Below are 21475 nucleotides of genomic sequence, written 5' to 3'. Positions count from 1 at the left end.
TATATATATATGTATTTTAGTACCACTGGTAGTTATTTCTACCTTCTACTGAATACCAGCTTACATATCTGCCTGCTGATCCATTTTTTTAAATTAAGAAACTAATTTTTTTATTTCATTTTGTTAATCTCATGACAGTATTCTCTCAACAGAACCATAGGATTTATCTTCAGTAACAGCTATGCTGTAAAATACTCATTTTAAAGATTAATATTCACTCCAAGAAAAATGGCTATTGTAGAAATGTTCTTGCATTCCTATTTTTTAGAGTAATTTTTTGTATTATGTCAATATAAAATATGAAGGCTTTTAACTGGAATTGTGGGAAATAAAGATGTGTGTCTTAGAGACAGATAGCCTCCTTCTCCCTTCTTAACCCACTAAAATTTTACAAGTTTTAGGTATTCTTTTTTTAAATATTCAGGGAAGAATATTAATTATGATCTGATGGGATTGGAGGTGCCTGGTCAGGATACTCCTGCTTTTTTAAACACAGATGTGTGTAGGGTTTTGGATTACTGTTTTGTTAGTGCTTTTGATGTGGTAGTGGTGGTAATAAGGTGTCTTTTTTTTTAATAACTGTTTAGTTGCTGATATCCACAAATTGCAGATCTTGGAGTATATTCTTGCTGCCTTTTCTATTAATGTATATATGTATATTTTCAAAAGAAAAGGATTTTACTGTCCATACTATCTGTAGCTGTCTTGTTAAATTTAGCATGCATTATGGATTTCTTTTCATGCTCTGAGATGTTTTTCAGCAAAGTGGTTCATCATACGCATTTACTGTAGCTCATTTAGCCAGTGCTGTGTTGTGTGACCTGTGAAGAATTACAGTAGCTAACTGTTTTGATAGCTGTGTGTTATCCTATGTAATCCTCCCAGTTGCTACATGGTGCCAGTATTGTTACTACCTTTTTACAGCTATGCAAACTGAACCCAGAGATGTGAAATAATTTGCTCAGATGTTCGAGCTAATTGTAGCAGTGATGAAGAAGATACTCATAATAGCATTCACTTATTTGCCAGACACAGTGCTATATTGTTTTCATATATGGTTTTGTTTAATCCTCATAAGAACCCTAAGTGAGCTATGCCCTTGTTGTTGTTCAGTCACTGAGTTGCATCTGATCCTTTGCAACCCCACAAGACTGCAGCACACCAGGCTTCCCTGTCCTTCACTATCTGTTGGAGTTTGCTCAGATTCATGTCCATTGAGCTGGTGATGCTGTCTAACCATCTCCTCTGCCACTGTCTTCTCCTTTTGCCTTCAGTCTTTCCCGGCATCAGGGTCTTTTCCATCGAGTCAGCTCTTCGCATCAGGTGGCCAACGTATTAGAGCGTCAGCTTCAGCATCAGTCCTTCCAGTGAATGTTGAGGGTTGATTTCCTTTAGGATTGACTGATTTGATTTCCTTACAGTCCAAGGGACTCTCAAGAGGCTTCTCCAGCACCACAGTTCGAAAACATGAGTTTTTCAGTGCTCAGCTTCTTTATGTTCCAACTTTCACATCCATGTATGACCACTGGAAAAACCATAGTTTTAACTATATGGACCTTTGTCAGCAAAGTGATGTCTTTGCTTTTTAATACTCTTGTCTTGGTTTGTCATAGTTTTTCTTCCAAGGACCAAGCATCATTTAATTTCATGGCTGCAGTCACCATCTGCAGTGATTTTGGAGCCCAAGAAAATAAAGTCTGTCACTCCTTCCACTTTTTCCCCATCTATTTACCTTGCAGTGATGGGAACAGATGCCATGATCTTAGTTCTTGAATGCTGATGTTTTTGGTTTTTTTCTTTTTAATTAATGTATTTTAATTGGAGGCTAATTACAATATTGTGGTGGTTTTTGCCATACGTTGACATGAATCCGCCACAGGTGTACATGTGTCCCCATCCTGAACCCCCCCCCCACCTCCCTCCCCATCCCACCCCTCAGGGCCATCCCAGTGCACCAGCCCTGAGCACCCTGTCGCATGCATCAAACCTGGACTGGCGATCTGTTTCACATATGGTAATATACATGTTTCAGGGCTATTCTCTCAGATCATCCCACCCTCACCTTCTCTCACAGAGTCCAAAAGTGTGTCCTTTATGTCTGTGTCTCTTGCTGTTTCGCATATAGGGTCATTGTTACTATCTTTCTAAATTCCATATATATGCATTAATATACTGTATTTGATGTTAAGCCAGCGTTTTCACTCTCCTCTTTTACCCTCATCAAGAGGCTCTTTAGTTCTTCTTCACTTTCTTAATAGGTAGGCCCTATTATTCCCATTTTACCAAGAAACTAGGCCTTAGTGAGATTTGTCATACATCTAGCAAGTGACACCTGTGTGACTCTTCTCTTTCAGAATTACACTAGCTTATTTTTGACTTGTTCACAACTTCTGCTTATTTGGCTCCCTCATCTCTAAAATAGGGATGGTTTTTCCTTGTAACAGGGTTTTTCTGTTGCGTGAGATATATAAAGCACTTACTACATGGGGCATGTAATAAGTGCTCAATAAGTATTGCTGCTGTTATTCAATTTTCATTATTTAGATTTTTATTCGGGTTGTAAAATCAGTAAGTGCACATCATAGAAAATTTGGAAAAATATTAGGGAGCTGAGAAAGTAATGCCTCATTACTGATGACATTTTGGCATACGTCCTTCCAGATAATTAGGTATTTCCCAAAACTTAGGTCTGTCACTCACAGAATGGACACTGGAACTTTTTGTTCATAGGAGTCTCTTGTGATTGATTTCTTCAGGAAGAACCAAGGTGGTGAGGGGCCCTCGGCACCAGCTCAGCGCCTGGCTCTCAGTAGGCGCTCAGTACTCATCTGAGCTGTGCTGTTAGAACATTGGGGACGGTCATGCATGCATTACCATCCTTTGCGTTAAAAACATTACAAGACAGTTTGAGAATAAAAATAAAGACGGGAGATGTGCATTCTGGCCTCTGGGAGACTGAGCTATTCTAAGGGTTTTGATACGAAGTTAAATGTGCAAAGAGCTGAGTGAGAGAACCTTGGGAAAGCTGCCTTGTAAAGATCAGGGAACACTAATGACTGCATCTTTGAAACAGATGGTTCTCAAAAGTTTGCCAAAAAAAAAGTTTACCAGTAAGCTGCACAGCTCTTGTCTCTGGTAAAGATTCCTTCACCGTTAATCTGTTGTAGTAAGTAAAGACTCATCTTTATATAAGAAGATGGTGTCTGGATGCTGTAACCCTTTAGACGTAATGGCTTTTCTTTAAATCTAAAGTTCCTTTCATTGGAAAAAATTAAATTTTCTGCTGTGCAAAGGAGAGCTTAGAAATGGGTAGTAGTACACATGATATTGAACACTGACAACCCAGCACACGGGGATTCTTACTAGTAGTCTGTGAATCCTGCTTGGGACCTTGTGGCACATTGAAAGCCTTCTCTGTGCCTGTGAGAGCTGCATTCACGCAGATCATCAAAGTTTTAAGTTATCTTTAAATTACTTTTGACTTAAATGAAAATAGAATGGCTGATTAATAGTCCCAGAAAAAATATCTGAAGTTGGACTGGTGGCATTTCAAAAAGTATCTATCAGAATCACTTTTAAGAGCATATGTAAGCATTGAAAGTGAAGTAGATATAAAAAGGATTTCACAGAAAATTAGTCTCTCCCCTTTTGCCTTTTAAGAAAGCCACTTTAAATGCTTTATTCTGTGCATTTCTTTTAATGAATGGAGTAAGTATAATTTCGAGTTCAGGTCAGCTTGTCTCAGTTGAAGTAAGTTGTTACTTAGAGCTCTGGCTTTGACTTTATAAAGGCCTTTTTGTTCATAATGCACAATTACTCAGGTTGTAGTGGCTTTCAGAGATGCCAGTGCTAGTGTGTGCTGCTATTCAGGTGAAGCGAGGGACTTTTTATAGACAGTTCCTAGTGCAGGAAAACGTGGTGTGAGCATAGGGTGCCTGTGGCTGAAGTTAGTTAAGGAGACTGGTGATGTACGCACTGCTTGTGAAGTCGTCATTTCTAGATAAGTTGAAAATTAAAGGAGCAAGATGCAGTTTTAAATTTTGGTATATTAATAGTCCTTTTCAGTAATTATTTTTGTGTCATTGCTGACTATTGGATTTCTGTTCCTTTTGGATAAAGATCCCAACAGTGACAACTGAAAATGACCAGAGTACTCATATTGTGTATGAGAAAATATTGGTAGTATTTTGCTTTATAAAAGTTAAGTCATAGTTCACTTTACAGAATTCTGGAGATCCTTTTAAATGTTTGTTTTTATTCATGTATAATTTAAATATGTATGTTACATTTAAAAGACTGATCGTTTTGCTTCTTTTCCAGTGAGATTTGTTTCATGTTGTCTCTAATGAAAACATTTTTTGTTACATTTCTGGGCACCTTAAGAAAATACTCAGACCATACCCCTTTCACACCCGTTACTTCATATCTGACTGAAAATACTGGTAGATTTCTGTTAGTGTTTTGTTAAAGTATTTTAAAATGAAGATTTTAAAGATTTTTCTTCCTAAACTGTTTTGGTAGAAAGATTACCAGCAATTGTTAACTTAATGATTCATGTTCACCAAATAGATCAAAGAACCAAAGTGGACATAATAGGCTTGTCTTTTGGGTTTTTTCCTACTTAAAAAGTCATAATTATTTTCTTAGGAAAAACATTGGAATATAAAATTCTAACTTGATTCTTAAAACTATTTGGATAATGGTTATTACTGTGTTTACCAGCACTATAAATGCTGATTTTTGCTAGGCTAAAATTGGGGCTGAAAGCATTATTTGAATAAAGAGAACATAAGGTGATATAAGTGCTCTGTGAGTGTATGTTAGGGGTAACATAGTGCTCTGTGAGTATATACTAGGTAGATTCTAGGGGGACCAGCCTTGATTAGAGAGTAAAAGATGCTTTTAGGATGCTTTTAACATTTCATTGTAATAAGCGGCCTTAGTTTAGCACTCAGAAGCTCTTCATAGTCTGTCTTACACCTTTTTTTCCCATCTGTATTTTTCACTGCTTTAACGAAAATCCTGGACTTGAGGCAAACCTGGTCTTCTCTTCACTGCCTGATAACACTGTCCTTTCACACCTCAGGGCTCCAGTTTTAGGCAGTTCCCTTTGCGTCTGGAGACCCTTTCCATCACTGCAAATGCTCCTGCCTCTCACAGCCCTCAAGGTGCCTGGAAACCTTCCTGTTCACAGCCAGTGTGATCTCTCCTGAGTGTTTAGAACAATTATTTGCCTTTCTTCAAGTGCTTCACATACTACTGAGTGGTCAGGGATGTTCCTTTAATATGTAAAAAAATCCCTCACATTCCTGAAGACTATACCTTGCTCACAGTAGATGTTTGATGATTATTGGACCAATGATTATAAAAATGTTACCATTACTTGTGTTATCAAAGCAGGTCCATTTACCCAATGCACAGTAAGCCGAACATTAAGACACTGATATTTGCAAAAGAAAGAGTTATTCATGAGGCAGCTGAATGAAGAGACAGGAGAACAACAAGAAAAAATCTTACATCTGCCTTTCCAGAGGCAACAGACTCGGGATATTTATGGGATAAAGAAGCAAGGTGGTCTGAGGGGTGGGGGAAGGATGATACAGTGAAGTCACTGGTGTCCTGCACAGGCATATCCGAGTTTCTTCATGAGATGCATGTTCAGAAAATGGTATTAGCATGATCTGAGGGTGACATTTTTTGGCCCTCTGAGGTCAAACACTCATGGAGGCCCAGGTGAATGGTCAGTGGTCTTGTCCAGTTTTAACTGGGCATGACTAGCTCTATGTTCCAGAAAAAGTTACCATTACTGTTGTGTGTTAGTCACTCAGTCGTGTCCGACTCTTCGCAACCCCATGGACTGTAGCCCCCCTCAGGCTCCTCTGTCCATGGGGATTCTCCAGGCAGGAATACTGGAGTGGGTTCCTATGCCCTCCTTCAGGGGATCTTCCTAGCCCAGGGGTTGAACCCCAGTCTCCTGCATTTACCATCTGCAAAAGTAATCGTGGTTTTGAATTGTTGAACTCTGCCATTTGATATTAGAATACCTCCTTAAATAAACGTGGGTATGTTATACATCATTTTAATGCACATTTCTTGCTTAATTTTTATTTTTGCTAATGACTTATTACTTGCTGTTTATATTTATTTTAGACTAGGGAAAAGATGTCAGATAAAAAGAAAAATTTGAGCAGTTATCTTATTTGAGTTCAAAATGGGTCATAAAGCTGCAGAGGCAACTCAACAACTCATTTGGCCCAGGAACTGCTAATGAACATAAACTGAAGCTGATCCTCTTACAGCTACGTGAGAAGTTGCCGAAGAACTCAGTGTCGACCATTCTGTGGTCGTTTGGCATTTAAAGCAAATTGGAAAGGTGACAAAACTGGATAAGTGGGTGCCTCATAAGCTGACTGCAAATCAAAAAATCATTGAAGTGACATCTTCCCTTATGCTTTGCAACAACAGCAAACCATTTCTCGGTGGATTGGGACGGATGGAAAGTAGATTTTGTACAACTGGCGATGACCAGCTCAGTGGTTGGAACACGAAGAAGCTCCAAAGCACTTCCCAAAGCTAAACTTGCACCAGAAAAGGTTATGGTCACTTTTTGGTGGTCTGCTGCCTGTCTCACCGACTACAGCTTTCTGAAGCCATTGCATCTGAGAAGTATGCTCAGCAGATCGATGAGATGCACCGAAAACTGCAGTGCCTGCAGCTGGCCTTGCTCAACAGAAAGGGCCCAGTTCGTCTCCATGGCAGTGCCCAACTGCACATTGACAACCAGCACTTCAAAAGTTAAACGAATTGGGCTATGAAGTTTTGTGTCATCTGCCGTATTCACCTGACTGCTCACCAATGGACTGCCACTTCTTCAAGGATCTCGACAGCTTTTTGCAGGAAAAATGCTTCCACAACTAGCAGGAGGCAGAACATGCTTTCAAGAGTTCGTTGGATTCCGAATCACTGGTTTTTACGCTACAGGAATAAACAAACTTATTTCTCGTTGGCAAAAATGTGTTGATTGTAATGGTTCCTATTTTGATTGGTAAAAGATGTGTTTGAACCTAGTTATAATGATTTAAAATTCATGGTCCAAAACTGCAGTTACTTTTTCACCAGTGGGTCACTAATATAATGACCCGTACATCAGAGGTGTTTTATGTAGTGGGTGCTTAAAGGTGTCTTCAGGCTGCACACAACTTGGAGGGTATGCAATTTGCAAGAACAATTAGAGTGACTTTAGTCAATAAAGGCAAGTTACAGGATGTTGTTATTATTATTAAGCAAGTTATAATGTAAGGGATCTAACTGATGACTTCCCTTAGTTTTACTTGTTTTGATAAGTAAGAAAAACTCTCTGAAGTGTTTCACTCTGAAACAGGTTTTTCTACTCTGAAACAGGTTAATGTACACACATACGTAGTAACTCCTTTAGAACAGTTTCTCAGTGGTGGGCACTGTTAACATTTGGGGCTGGATAATTCTTTGTTGTGGGTGTTACCCTGTGTGTTGTAGGATATTTATATTTAGTAGCACCCCTTGCCTTGCCTTAGGAGCTTCCCAGGTTGCTCAGTGGTTTAAAAAAAAAAAAAGTCCACCTTCAAATGCTGGAGATGCAGCAGACACCGGTTCGACCCCTGGGTGGGGAAGATCCCCTGGAGGAGGAACTGGCAACCCACTGCAGTATTCTTGCTAGGAAGAGCCCACAGATGGAGGAGCCTGGTGGGCTACAGTCTGTGGGGTCGCAAAGAGTCGGACAGGACTGAGTAACTGAGCAGATACACACACAGCCTCTCCTCACCTGTGCCTCGGTTGTGATGACCCAACAGTGTCTCCAGACATTGCCAAATATCCGCTTGGGGACAAAGTCACCCTGGTTGAGAACACTGCTTTAAAAGAAGAAAAGCATGTGGGTTTCAAGACTCTCACTTGTAGTTTATAGTGTGTGTGTATATTCTTTTTGAAGGTGGCTTTTAAGTAGAAACAAAGTAATTGTTTCAGAGTTCTCCAAATTTAGCTTTGTAATTTTGCTTTGGAAACAAGGACACTATTAATTCTTATAAAACATTGATAACGAAAGGAAATTGCTTTTTTTTTTTTTGGACTGTTCTGTGTCTTTTACATTTAATAATTGATTTTGTTTGGTGTTTCCTCCAGATTGAAATTAAAATGAAAAAGCCAGAGGCTGTCAGATGGGAAAAGCTAGAGGGGCAAGGAGATGTGCCTAACCCCAAACCATTCATAGCAGGTTTGTTTTCTGGCCTTGATGAGCTTTAGATTCATATTGTGTTATATAGTTGAAATTAAATAGTGATGAGTATTCTTTCTCCTTTAATTATTTATGTTCTTAAGATAAAATACATGGAGTATAATAAGGTTGCTCTGTAATGAATACAAAATATTTCTTAATGATAGTTCTAACTTCTTAAACTCCATAAGAATACAAATGAATGGCATCAAAGCCCAGAGGGAATTGGAATTGATTGTTTACTATGTCAGTTTGTGACACTGGCTGGGGGTTGTTTTTGTGCGTTGGCCTTTCCTATGTTTTATGTGTAACAGTTTTACTCTGCTGATACATTTCCTACTCTTCCTTTCTTCCCTCTTACTTATGCCTTTGTTTCTTCCATATAGTCAACTCTAATTTCCTGGAATTTCAGAGCTTCCCAGAGAAAAGTACCTAGCACATTACACTATGTTTCTAAGAGGTGGAGGCCTAAGGCAAGCCTGCGAGTAGAGTAGAAAACAAGGGTTGATTGCTAATCCTTTAAGGAAAAGACTCCTTAATGTTGGGGTCAATTTTAAGCATAGGCAGTAGACAGGTGTTTTTCTAACACAATGATTAATCTGTGGGACACACTTAGACCTACAGTCTAAGACTGTATTTTATAGCAATGACCTCATTAATGAATGGAGAGAGATTACCTTTTGATTAGAGATAATGCTCTGATTTGATAACTAAAATGAGGTAACTTTGTTTCAACTACTTTTTGATTTTTCACTGCTTTCTTCTGTAATATAAAATACCCTTTCATTGTGGCACCTTGTAGAAAACGCCAAGTTCGCCAGTAGAGCATTCATCTTTAAATTTTATTTTGAAATAATTTTAGGTTCTAATAGAAGTTACAAAAATAATAGAGTTCCCATGTACCCTTCACCCAGTTTTCCCTGCATGATACTATCATAGCTAACCTACAGCATAATTAGCAGAGCCAGGAGATTTACACTCACAGATAATTTTTAGGAATTGAAATACTTCAGGTTGGTATATAAGCTGTTTATTAAGCTGCTGTGTTCTCCTTTATGTGAAAGATTTGGTAAAGATGTTATGTACCTCTCTTGGGGCTGACTCCCAGAGAATTTTGGATTGAGATTTATGTATAGTTTATATATAGCTTAAAGCATTTTTTTAAAGAAATATTTTAAATGTAGTATCTCACCTAGTTCTAGCAGCAGCCCTGTATAGTAAGTGACCTAGTATTGTTCCTCCTATCATGGGCTCAGAAAGGTTAAACAGCTTGCCTGAGATTACCCAGCGGTTTTCATTGTGTAGGACTAAATCCAGGTCTTCAGAGTCCGGGCCTGATTCTTCTACCCCGTGTGTGATGCTGCTTGTTGCTACGTTTTCTAACAGTGGGAAGTCTCTGCTGACATGAGTAGCTTTGCAATTATTTGATGTTAGAGTGAATAAGCAAGAAGTTAGGTTACCTGTCTCTCAGTAGTTCATCTGTCATCCACAGGTATTAATGTTTTTCTGATATTAAAGATTTTTTTGGTGTTATAGTTACAAACTCTTTTTAAACTCGGTGCCTTGGATATTCAAGATGGTGTTCCTTCTGACCAGTTTTATTTTTTCTAAGGGGTTAATGTGCTTGTCAGATTGTTTGACAAGCTGGAGACTGCAGATAAGGGCAAGTTGTTAACCTGTCTGTGCCAGCTTTCTTATCTATGAAATGGAGATGAGAACTGTGGTCCCATCTGGCAAATCAGCATTAGGATTAATTAAACCCGTGTGTCCTAGGTTCTTAATTTACCATTGGCATGCATTTTTTGTTTTCTTGGCTCCTAGGGAAAATGTACAAAAGATAGAGATTACTAGTAGAGGACAGGTGGATAGAATTTGGAAAACAGTTTGCTTGCCCTGTATAAAACTGATGTGTTGTCATTTTGTTTTGTTAGGGATTGGGTGGTGAGATGGGCAGGGAGAGAGGTGAAGAGAAAGGATGGAAAATAGAGTGAACAATTAGTTTCTCAACTATTTTGAGAAAGGGGATATATAGAGAGGCAATAGTGGGAGAGGGACATAGAGAGTAGCGTTAATGTGTCCTAATTCATAGGGAAATTTTGAATCAGGTTTTTTTTTTTTTTTTAAGCTATTTAGCTGTACCATCCAGTGTATAGCTGCAAACCACCTATACCTATTGACCACTTGGAATATGACTCATCTGGATTGTGATGTGCTCTGAATGTAAAATACATACCAGATTTTAGACTTAGTGTGAAAAAATATATATAAAATATATTAATATTTTTATATTGATTTCATGTTGAACTGATACTATTTTGGATGTGTTAGGCTAAATAAGACATTTTTAGAATGTATTTCACCTGGTTGTTTTTAGACTATTAGAAATTTTAGAATTATATTTGTGACTTACATTTGTGGCTTATGTTATATTTCCATTGAATAATGAACGGAACTGCTCTTACAGTTCTTAGGTAATCTGGTTAGTTTCTTTTAAACTATTTGTGTGTCAAGATCTTGACTCCCTTGGTCTTTGGGGCAGCTTTGACAGTGCCCTGAATCTCCCTGGGCTGGTTACCTCTCTGGCTGCAAGCAGCCTCTGTTTAATCCCAATGTGCCCTCCAAGTAATAATATTTCCTGTGTGCATGTGATGTGGGCATTGACCTCTGGACCATCATGTAGTATTTTTCAACATTCAAGAATTCTTTATTGTTTTCTCCTTTTGAAGTAATCTGATATTTTTAATGTGGTGAGAGGATGGAGTCTTAACTCAGTCAGATGGCATGGCAGTGTCAAATGGCAAGTTATTGTTTTCAGTTTAATTTCACTCTGAAAGATATATGTACCTCAGGAGAAGCTATATATATACATACACACCACACACAGACACATGTCATCTTACGTATTTTTGGCTTTGCTGGGTCTTTGTTGCCACACAGGCTCTTCTCTAGTTGTGGCAAGTGGGGGCTGCTCTCCAGTTGTGGTACGCAAGCTTCGTCTCTTGGGGAGCACTGGCTCTAGAGTGGGCAGGCTTCAGTAGCTGAGGCGCATGGGCTCAGTAGTTGCAGCTCCCGGGCTCTAGATCACTGGCTCAGTAATTGCGGCACACAGATTTAGTTGCTCCGTGGCATGTGGTATCTTCTCAGACCAGGGATCGAAGCATTGACAGGTGTATTCTTTACCACTGAGCCACCAGGGAAGCCCTAGGAGCTGTATTTTTTAACATCTGTTAAAGCTTTTTTAAGAGAAAGTTTGTTAATGAAGCATCTGTTTTAAAAAGTCAGTATTTTTAGAATTGTTGGTATGATCTTTGCACCTTTTCTGTGAACATCAGAGTTCCTGTATATGGGCTTCCCTAGTGTCCAGTGAGTGATGAAAAATCTGCCTGCCAGTGCAGATTGCACGAGTTTGATCCCTTATCTGGGAAGCTGCCACATGCTATGGGGCAGCTAAGCCTGTGTGCTCAACTGCAGAGCCAGCGTCTAGAGCCCGTGGATAGCAACCCCTGAGCCTTTGTGCCACGACTACTGAAGCCACATGCCCGGAGCCCGCGCTCAGGAGCAAAAGAAGACACTGCGTGAGAAGCCTGCACGCGGCAAGGGTAGCCCCCAGGCGCCGCAGTTAGAGAAAGCCTGCCGCAGTGAAGACCCAGCACAGTCAGAAATAAATAAAATAAGTGGCTCTTAAAAGAAAAGGTTCTGTGTGTTTCTCACCCAGTTTCTCCTATTATTAACATGTAGGGTTTCTTTGTTAATCTAGCTTTGCATAATGTACCAGAAGTTTACACTGTGACTTATTTTGCTCAAAAGAAATTTCCAAATTTTATGTTATGCTTACCGATTCAGTTTTTAGAGGTTTAAATGTTAATTCATTTATATATCAGAAAGACATTTATTACAAGCATGAAATTCAATGACTTAAACTGTTTGCTGAGATGTATACACCATGGTCACAAAATTACCTATGCTTGACATAATCGACATATGTTGATTAATCATTTCTTTTTTTTATTCCATAGATGTAAAAAACCTATATCCATCATCATCTCATTATACAAGAAATTGGGATAAATTGGTTGGTGAGATCAAAGAAGAAGAAAAGAATGAGAAGTTGGAGGGAGATGCAGCTTTAAACAAATTATTTCAGCAGATCTATTCAGATGGCTCTGATGAAGTGAAACGTGCCATGAACAAATCATTTGTAAGAACATAAACTTTAAGAAAATCTATTACAGTAGTAAATTTCAGAAATTAAAAATATAAGTAAAGAGATCAGATTGTATGTACTGTAGTTGGGAGACCATTTTAAATGGGCTTTGTCTGACCATTTCTTCTTGCTCAAAACTTAATTATTGAGAAAGTTGGGAACTTGTGGAGGAGGTGAGAAACAAATGGTGTAGTCCATATAAATTTTTTCATCAGGGAGTTAGAACTTGAAAGACTTGAGATACCAAGGTTAGAGTGGGTGATACGAGTTAATTCTAGTCAGATTCATCACAATAGCTGAGTGAGCTTCCAGTGTTTTCCATCTAGTAGCATATGTAATCTCAGTGTCAAGGATGAGGAATATAGAAGGGAGACTTCCAGAAGAGTGTTGGGCAAGTAGTAGGTGCACATTGATTATCCACTGGTTTGTTAATAATTTCTCTGTTAGTTAAGAAAATTCGAGCTTTTTGCCAGGGCGTGAATACCACCTAAATTAGGCCTCAGTTCTGAGATTTTAGTGACAAGTCATCACTGTGGAACCCTGTAGATTTTGCTTGAAGCTATCATCATTTGGCTTTTACCTGTAGCTCTGGAAATGTCATGGTCTTCTTTTAAGGCATTTATTTTTACAATAGAAAAAGTTAATATTTAATAATTAAAATTAATACATCGGTAATAAGTGTGTTTGAGGCTCAGATATTCCATATCAAGTTACCATGTGGTTAACTGATCATGACTGTGCTTTTCACTGTGCTTTAAAATTTTTTTATATTAAACTTTTTACATTGAGATAATTGTAGCTTCACATACAGTTGGAGAAAGTAATACAAGAGATGCCTTACATCTTTTACAGATTTCCCCAGTGGAAACATCTTGCAGAAATAATATTACAGCCATGATGTTGACAGTTAAGATACAGAACATTTCTGTTGCCACAGGATTCCCTCATTGTTGTCATCTTATGCCCATGTTCACACCCTTCTTTCCTACCCGTCCTTAGCCCATGGGAGCCACTAATCTGGCAAGTTTGTCAGATATGAAGTTTGCAGATATTTTCTCCCAGTCTGTAGCTTGTCTTTTTCACAGTCTTTAGCGGAACTGAAGTATAATTTTGATGAAGTCCAGTGTATCAATTTTTGTTTTATGGATCATGGTTTTGGTGTCAAGTTCTAAGAACTCTTTTCTTAGTTCTAGAGCTCAAAGATTTTCTTTTGTGTTCCTTTTTTAAAAAAAAATATATTTACTTATTTGGCTGTGCAGGTTCTTAGTTGCTGATCTTTGTCGCATCCTGCAACATCTCGTTGCAGCACGCTGACTCTCTAACGGGTGTGCGGGCTTCAGTAGTTGCAGCACACAGACTTAGTTGCTCTATGGCATGTGGGATCTTAGTTCCTTGACCAGGAATCGAACCCACGTCCCCTGCACTGCAAGGCAGACTTTCAACCCCTGAACCACCATGGGCCTGCGTTCTTTCTTTTAATAAAAGTTTTTCTTACGTACTACATCATAGTCCATGATCCATTTTGAGTTAATTGTTATATGAAGTATGAGATGCAGGTTAAGCTTCTTTTTTTTTTTTTGACCTATATGTGTTCAGTTGCACCAGCACCATTTGTTGAAATGGCTGTCTTTCCTTCCTTGAATTGCCTTTCATCTTTCTCAAAAATCAGTTGAGCATATTAGCATTGAGTCTGTTTCTGGGGTCCCTTTTCCATTGTTCTGAGTGTCTGTTGCTCTTTTAGTACCACAGTCTAAGTTACTGATGCTATTGTAAGTCTTAAAATTGGACTGATTTATTACCCCTGCTTTATTTTTCATTTTCAAAATTGTTTCATATATTTCAGTTCCTTTGCCTTTCTGTAAATTTTAGAATAGTTTGTCTAACGTGGAAAAAGTCCTGTTAGGAATTACATTGAGCTGTATACCAGTTTGGAGAAATTGACATCTTTACTGTGCCGAATCTTCCAGCTTCATTTATTTAGATCTCTGGTTTCTTTCATCATTGTTGTGCACTTTTCAGCATTTACATCCAGTATGTGTTTTCCTAGATACACCAAAGTATTTGGTTCTTTCTTTGAGTGATTGTCAGTGGTATTATATATTTAATTTTCTTATCCACATGTTTGTTGCTAGTATCTAGAAATACAGGGTTTTTTTTTTTTTTAAATGTTTATCTTGTCTTCTGTGACCTTATTGAACTCAGTGGTTCTGGGAGATTTTTTTGGTAGATCCCTTGTAATTTTCTGTGTAGACAGTCTTCAAATAGGGACAATTTAATTTCGTAGTTAATCTCCTTTTATTGCTATACTGATTGACTAGACCTCCCATTATTATGTTGAATAAGATTAGTGAGAGTAGACAGCCATGCCATGTTCCCCATCTAAAGGGAAAAACTATTCAGTCTTTCACTATTAAGTATCATGTTAGCTGTAGGTTTTTGTAGCTGCTTATCAAGTTAAGAAAGTTTTGCTCTGTTTGTTTTCCTGAGATTTTTTATCATGAATGGCTGTTGAATTGTGAAATGTTTTTTCTGCTTTGAATCAGTATACTTAGGTAGGTTTTTTTTCCTTTAACTTGTTTAAGTAGTGATTTTATATGATTAATATGATTATTTTCTTCATGGAACTAACTTTGCACCCCTGGGATATACCCCACTTGATCAGTGTATAATTCTTTTTGTAGTATATTATTCAGTTCTATTTTCAAATGTTTTAAGCATTTTTGTATCTATATTTATGAGGGATATTGTCTGTAGTGTTCTTTTTTTGGTGCCATTCTTTTCTGGTTTTGGTATCAGGGTAATACTTCATAGAATGAATAGGAAAGTGCTCAGTCCTCTTTTTTGAGGGTAATGGATTTGTAGAATGAGTGATAATTTGTCTTTAAAGATTCTTTAAACCAATGAAGCCATCTAGGCCTTGATACTTCTTTTTTGGGGAGGTTTTAAATTATAAATTTCATTATCCTGATAGCTTATAGGACTGTTCAGGTTATCTATTTCACATTGAGTGACTTGTGGTAGTTTGTTTTTGAGGGATTGGTCTGTTTTGTTTAAGTTGTTAGTTGGTATGATTTACTTCTTACCTTTTTGACGTCTGCAGGGTCTGTAGTGATAACCCATTTCATTCCTGTGATAATAATTTGTCTTCTCTCTCTCTTTTTTTCTTTGTCTTGCTAGGGTTTGTCAATTTTACTGACTTCCCCCCCTCTTTTTTTTTGGTTCCCCCAAAGAATCATCTTTTTTGTTGATCTTAAAGTTTTCCTGTTTTTTTGTTCTAAATTTCATTTCTTTCTGCTTTTAATTATTTTCTTCCTTATGCTTGGTTTGGGTTTATTTTGCTGTTCTTTTTTTTAATAGGTTCTTCAGATGTGTGCTTAGATTACTGATTCAACCCCTTAATTTCTTTTTTCTATTATATATGTTTATGCTATGTATTTCCCTCTCAGGAATTTTAGCTGTCTCCTATAAATTTTTATTTTATATTTGCATTTTTATTCAGTTCAATATGTATTTTTATTTCACTTGAGATTTCTTATTGTAAGTATATATTCCACTTGAATGTATATTCTGCTCTTGTTGAATGGAGTCTTCTATAGATGTCAGTTAAATCCTGTTGATTGATACTCTTACTGAATTTTTTAAAAATATTCTGAGTTGATTTTCTTTCTTACTTTCTATTCATTGTTGAGAGAGGGTCTTCAGCTGTAATCATGGATTTATTGATTTCATATTTAAGTTTTGTGAGTTTTTGCTTCACATATTTTGCAGCTCTGTTTAGTTCATATGTGTTTAGGATTGTTATATTTTCATGGTAGATTGCTTTTTTATCATACAATGTCATTCTCTAGTTCTGGTAATTTTTTTGCTAATATTAATATAGCTGATTATATCTTTAATTTTTGCATGATATATCCTGTTCCATCCCTTTACTTTCAGTCTGCCTAAGTCATACTTTTTTAAATTTTAGTTTTTACAAATTTTATTGGAGTATAGTTGATTTGCAATGTTATATTAATTTCAGGTTTACAGCAAAGTGATTCAGTTATATACACACACAGACACACACATTCATTCTTTTTCAGATTCCTAAGTCATATTTAAAGTATCATTTAGACAGCATGTATTCATGTCATGTTTTTTTTAATTTACTCTGCTGCTACTGCTGCTAATTTGCTTCAGTCGTGTCTGACTTTGCGACCCCATGGACAGCAACCCACCAGGCTCCTCTGTCCACGGAATTCTCTAAGCAAAAATACTAGAGTGGGTTGCCATTTCCTTCTCCTAATTTACTCTACCAATCTCTTTTAATTGATGCATTCGGACCACTTAAATTCAATTATTGATACATTAGGACTTATGTCTTCTATTTGTTCTGTATTTCTGTTTTTGTTTTTCCTGTTTTCCTGTGAGTCCATGGCCATTTTTTAGAATTTCATCTTGGTTTATCTAGTATTTTTTAGTGTATTTTCTTTGTATAGCATTTTAATGGTAGCTCTAGATTTTATATTAGCTATATTATACTAAGTCTGCTGGTATCATTTTTTGAAACTGAGTGACATTTAGAAATGTTACCTCTCTTTATGTACTTTTACCTTTTCTCGTTTATAATTTCTTAAATATTTCTTCTGCATACATTTAGAATCACATCATAAAGTGTAGTAATTTAGAAAACTTAAAAGAGGACAAGCAAGTTCTCTTGTATTTCCCTGTCTTGTGGCCTTTCTTCTTCACTGTGTTTCAAGGTTCCAGTTTCTACTGTTTTTTTTCTGTCTAGAGAGGTTCCTTAAGGCATTCTTTCAGAGTAGATCTGTCCATGACAAATTCTCTGTACTGGCAAGGATTTCTTTGGGTTTATACTGATTGGGATTTGCTCAGTTTCTTGCAACTGTAGATTTATGTTTTTTGCCACTTTTAGGATATTTTCATTCATTGTATCATTGAGTACCTTTTCAAACCTGCCTTCTGTTTTCTTCTTCCTGGAACCTGATGACACAAATATTGGATAGTTTGTTACAGTACTGCATATTCCTGAGACTCTTCATTTTGTCTCTCTTCTCTCTGTCATTCAGATTTATATAGGTTCGTTTTCCAGTTCAATTATTTTCTCTATTCTGCTCTTGAGCCCGTTCACCGATCTTTTTATTTCAAGTATATTTTTCAATTCTAAAACTTTGATTTGGTTCTTCCTTATATCTTTCTTTACTGAGGTTTTTGATTTTTTTTTTCATTTGTTTCAAGCTAGTTCATAATTCTTGTTGAAACATTTTTACCCTGACTGCTTTAAAAGTACGTCAGATAATTTTAACTTCTCTGTCATCTCTGTTGTCATCTATTGGTTGTCTTCTCTTTTTAAACATATAATCTGAAATCTTTCTGATTCTTGGTGTTTTTCATCAGTGCCAAGTGGTACATAGTTGAAACCTGGACATTTTCATGTTGTGAAACTGTAGGATCTTATTTAAACCTTCCTTCTGAAGTAGCTTTCTCTGACGACCACTCTGATAAAGGAAGGGAAGTCACTACTTCACTATTGCCAGGTGGAAGTAGAAATCCACGTATCCCACTCTGCCTCTGTAGACACCCCAGGGCCACTCCTTGTCACTGCTGGAAATAGGCAGCTGTTCAACTGCCCAGGTGGTTTCCACTGAGCCTGGTCAACAGAGGAGGCCAGTTCATGGTACCATAGCATGGATCTAAGTCTAGGCTGTTCACGGCGCTGGCCTGGGTGGAGATGGACCATAGTCTTCACTGTGGTTTTGACTGGAGTGATTACTGTCTAAAAGGTTTCTGTTTTCCTGTTAGTCTTTGTCCTTTGGCTAGAGAAAGTAGCCTTTTGTTGGATTTTTTGGTCATACCCTTTGGCATTTCCAGCTTCTTCAGTTCCAACTCTTGAAAAAATGAGGCAAAAGAAAACCCAAAGAACTCACCACTGTGTTGTTCCTTGGGTCCCAGGGTCCCTAGCTGATTTGTTTTCTTACATTTGTTATTTAAATGACATGCAAGGTTTTTAGTTGTACTTAGTGGAAAGAATAGGAAAAAGTATATTTACTTAATGCCTCCTAAAGGAGAAAGCAATTCCCTACCCCCCCCACACACACTCTGCGGTTTGTGGGATCTTAGTTTCCTAGCAAGGGATCAAACCTATGCCCCCTGAAGTGGAAGTGTGGAGTCTTAACCACTGGGCCCCCAGGTAATTCCCAGAAATTAGTTTAAATATTGACTTTCTAAGAACTTGCTAGACAAAATAGTGTGTAAAATTTCAAAGATATGGAATCTGTGTCCGTTTTCATATAGAAGCTTTGCTCATTGTAATTGAACTATACACATTCATAAATAAGCCCTCTGTCTGGCAACATTGATTTGGAACATAGTAAGGACTTGGCTTCTGTCCTTGTGGGAATACCGGCATACCTTGGAGAACTGTGGATTTAGTTCTAGACTGCCATTTTAAATCAAATCTTGCAATAAAGTGAGTCATACTTTTTGGTTTTCTAGTTTGTATGAAAGTTACATTTACACTATGCTGTAGTCTGTTGAGTGTGTAATAACATGTCTGAAAAACAGTCCATGTATCTTAATTTTAAAATACTTTATTGCTAAAATATGCTAACTTTATCATATGAGTCTTCAGCAAGTCGTAGTTTTTTGCAGGAGTAACATCAAAGATCACTGGTCACAGATTCTTGTAACAAATATAGTAACAGTGGAAAAGTTTGAAATAGAGGAGAATTATCAGAATGTGACAGAAACATGGAATGAGCTCACACTGTTGGAAAAGTGACTTAGTAGACTCACTTGATGCAGGGTTGCCCCAAACCTTCCAATTGTAAAAAATGCAGTATCTACAAAGCGCAGTAAAGGGAAGCACAATAAAACAAGGTCCGCCTGTACAAAGAAGCGAACTGTGTTTCTTCTGTGATCGCTCAGTCTGGTTGGGCAAGAAGACCAAGGGTACAGAGTAAGTCAGGGGAGTGCTCAGGTGCGCTGCAGTCCATAAGAAGAAAGGGGAAGATAAATGTCATCAGCAAACATGATCAGGTTATAAATTAAATCTGCTTTTTTCAGTTCTCTTAGGAGTAATTTATTACATAGACATTGTCCCATTTTATTCAGTATTTTATTTGAAGCCTACTATGTGCCAGGCTACTGCATTTAAGTATTGGTAAAATATGTATGGTATGTATGGTAAAGTATTGATCTAGCATTTGAATATTGGTAATACATATGGTAAAAAAAAATGTATGCTAAAGTATTGATCTAGCATATGTAAGTATTGGTAAAATATGCTCCTTGCCTTTTAGAAACTCTCAGCTTTAGTTTGAAGCCAGGGGTGGGAAGCAGGTTTAAGAAAGCAGATCCTTACAGTTTTAACTGTAAGTTAAATGTAAGTGTAATGTCATCCAGTTTATATTAATGGTAATCTTGCTCACCCAGTAGACAGATCTTACAAGAGGAAGTAGCTAGAGTCCTAAATAGGGTCAAAGAAGGCCACAGAGAGATGTTGCCCTGTCAAGTTTGGAGGATAACTGAAGACATAAAAAGAAGCAGGATGGAGAAGAGCATCCCACGCAGAGGAACCCAGGGGAAGGAGCTTGGCAGAGTGTGGGGCATTGGCATTGTTTTGAGGCACCAGTGTAATGGTAGCATGTATAACTATATATTCACCAATAACACAAGTTGGTTATTTTTAAATGTTTAGATTTTTAACACCTTACTTGCTGTGATCCAAGTCAGTGATTTTTTTTTTATTGTGTTAAGATTACAAATGGTAGTGGTGCTTAGTCACTTAAGGCATGTCCAACTCTTTTGTGACCCCAAACACTGTAGCCCGCCAGGCTCCTCTGTCCATGGGATTTCCCAGGCAGGAAGGCTGAAATGAATTGCCATTTCCTCCTCCAGGGGATCTTCCCAGCCCAGGGATTGAACCTGCGTCTCCTGCATTGGCAGGCAGGTTCTTTATCACTGAGCCCCTTTGGGAAGCTCCAAGATAACAGTATTTAGAGCTTTATTTTTTTTTAGTGTATTTATGAATATGCTAGGATTGTTGGTAGCTGTTATATTCACTGGGTAGTAAATAGATGGCAGATTCTTCCCTGAGACACTGTATCTGTATGTGTATGTACCTTGATTCAAAAATAATTCCAGGGTACACCTGTTTTGACATAGAAGGTTAAGAGACTCCTCGAGTTCTGTCCAACCAGAAGGAGTTTGCCTTGCAAAGTCTTTATTAAGCTCCACAAAAGAGATTATATCATCATTTTCCTTGGGAGCCAGTTTCATCTGAACGTAGTTTTTCCATATATACCTCTCTGCTGATCAGCAGGGAGACATGGTGTTTTATATGGCAGTGTCTGTGGACATGGTCCTTCAACATAACTAGAGTTTCCTTTTCAGATTTTTGCAAAGTATAGTAACTCACCTGGAAAGTGTAACGTTAAATTAAAATATTGTGTTGTGTGTGTTAAGCCAAACGAAGCTTGTGTTTGGTGCTCTGTGCTTGGAACATTTTTTGAAAAATAATTGTTTGGATTATATGATCCAAGAATTAATCTATTTTTATTTCTTATTGCAGATGGAGTCTGGTGGTACAGTTTTGAGTACCAACTGGTCTGATGTAGGTAAAAGGAAAGTTGAAATCAATCCTCCTGATGATATGGAATGGAAAAAGTACTAAATAAATTAATTTGTTATCACTGTATTGCGTATATTCACCTAACGCCCATTGTGTATTAATATTGCATTCTTGAATTTTGAACACTGAGTACATCTTTTCAAAGATTATACCTCTTTACCTCTTTGTGCTTTAGAAATTATTTTCCTTCAAGTGTTCTAAAAGTCTAATGAAGAATGAAGATCATATTTTATCACTTTTGTCCTTAAGGATTTCGGATATGCTGAAATGAAATGAAGTATCATTTGCTACTAGACAGATTATTTCCACCTAGTAGTGGGAGTGGAGAAACAATTAATGGTTATATCTTGGGTTATTGCCTTATTTTTGATGCAGTATTCTATTAATAATT

The 21475-nt window shown here is 37.4% G+C and overlaps 1 protein-coding gene across 2 annotated transcripts in view; it reads left to right on the top strand.

Moving 5' to 3' along the window:
- Window positions 1-21150, top strand: part of SUGT1 (SGT1 homolog, MIS12 kinetochore complex assembly cochaperone) — a 40554-nt gene extending 19404 nt beyond the window's left edge. For both annotated transcript variants that reach the window (XM_061133430.1, XM_061133429.1), the window contains exons 12-14: window positions 8158-8248; window positions 12265-12446; window positions 21025-21150. In XM_061133430.1, the coding sequence (XP_060989413.1) occupies window positions 8158-8248; window positions 12265-12446; window positions 21025-21126 (375 nt within the window). In that variant the 3' untranslated portion in view covers window positions 21127-21150. The remainder of the gene's footprint in view (window positions 1-8157; window positions 8249-12264; window positions 12447-21024) is intronic.
- The last annotated feature ends 325 nt before the right edge of the window (window positions 21151-21475 follow it).

Source organism: Dama dama, chromosome 30 (assembly GCF_033118175.1).
Source record: "Dama dama isolate Ldn47 chromosome 30, ASM3311817v1, whole genome shotgun sequence".
In the NCBI taxonomy this organism is placed as follows: Eukaryota; Metazoa; Chordata; class Mammalia; order Artiodactyla; family Cervidae; genus Dama; species Dama dama.
Note: the sequence above shows the minus strand (reverse complement) of the source record. Positions and strands in the feature narration are given on the sequence as shown.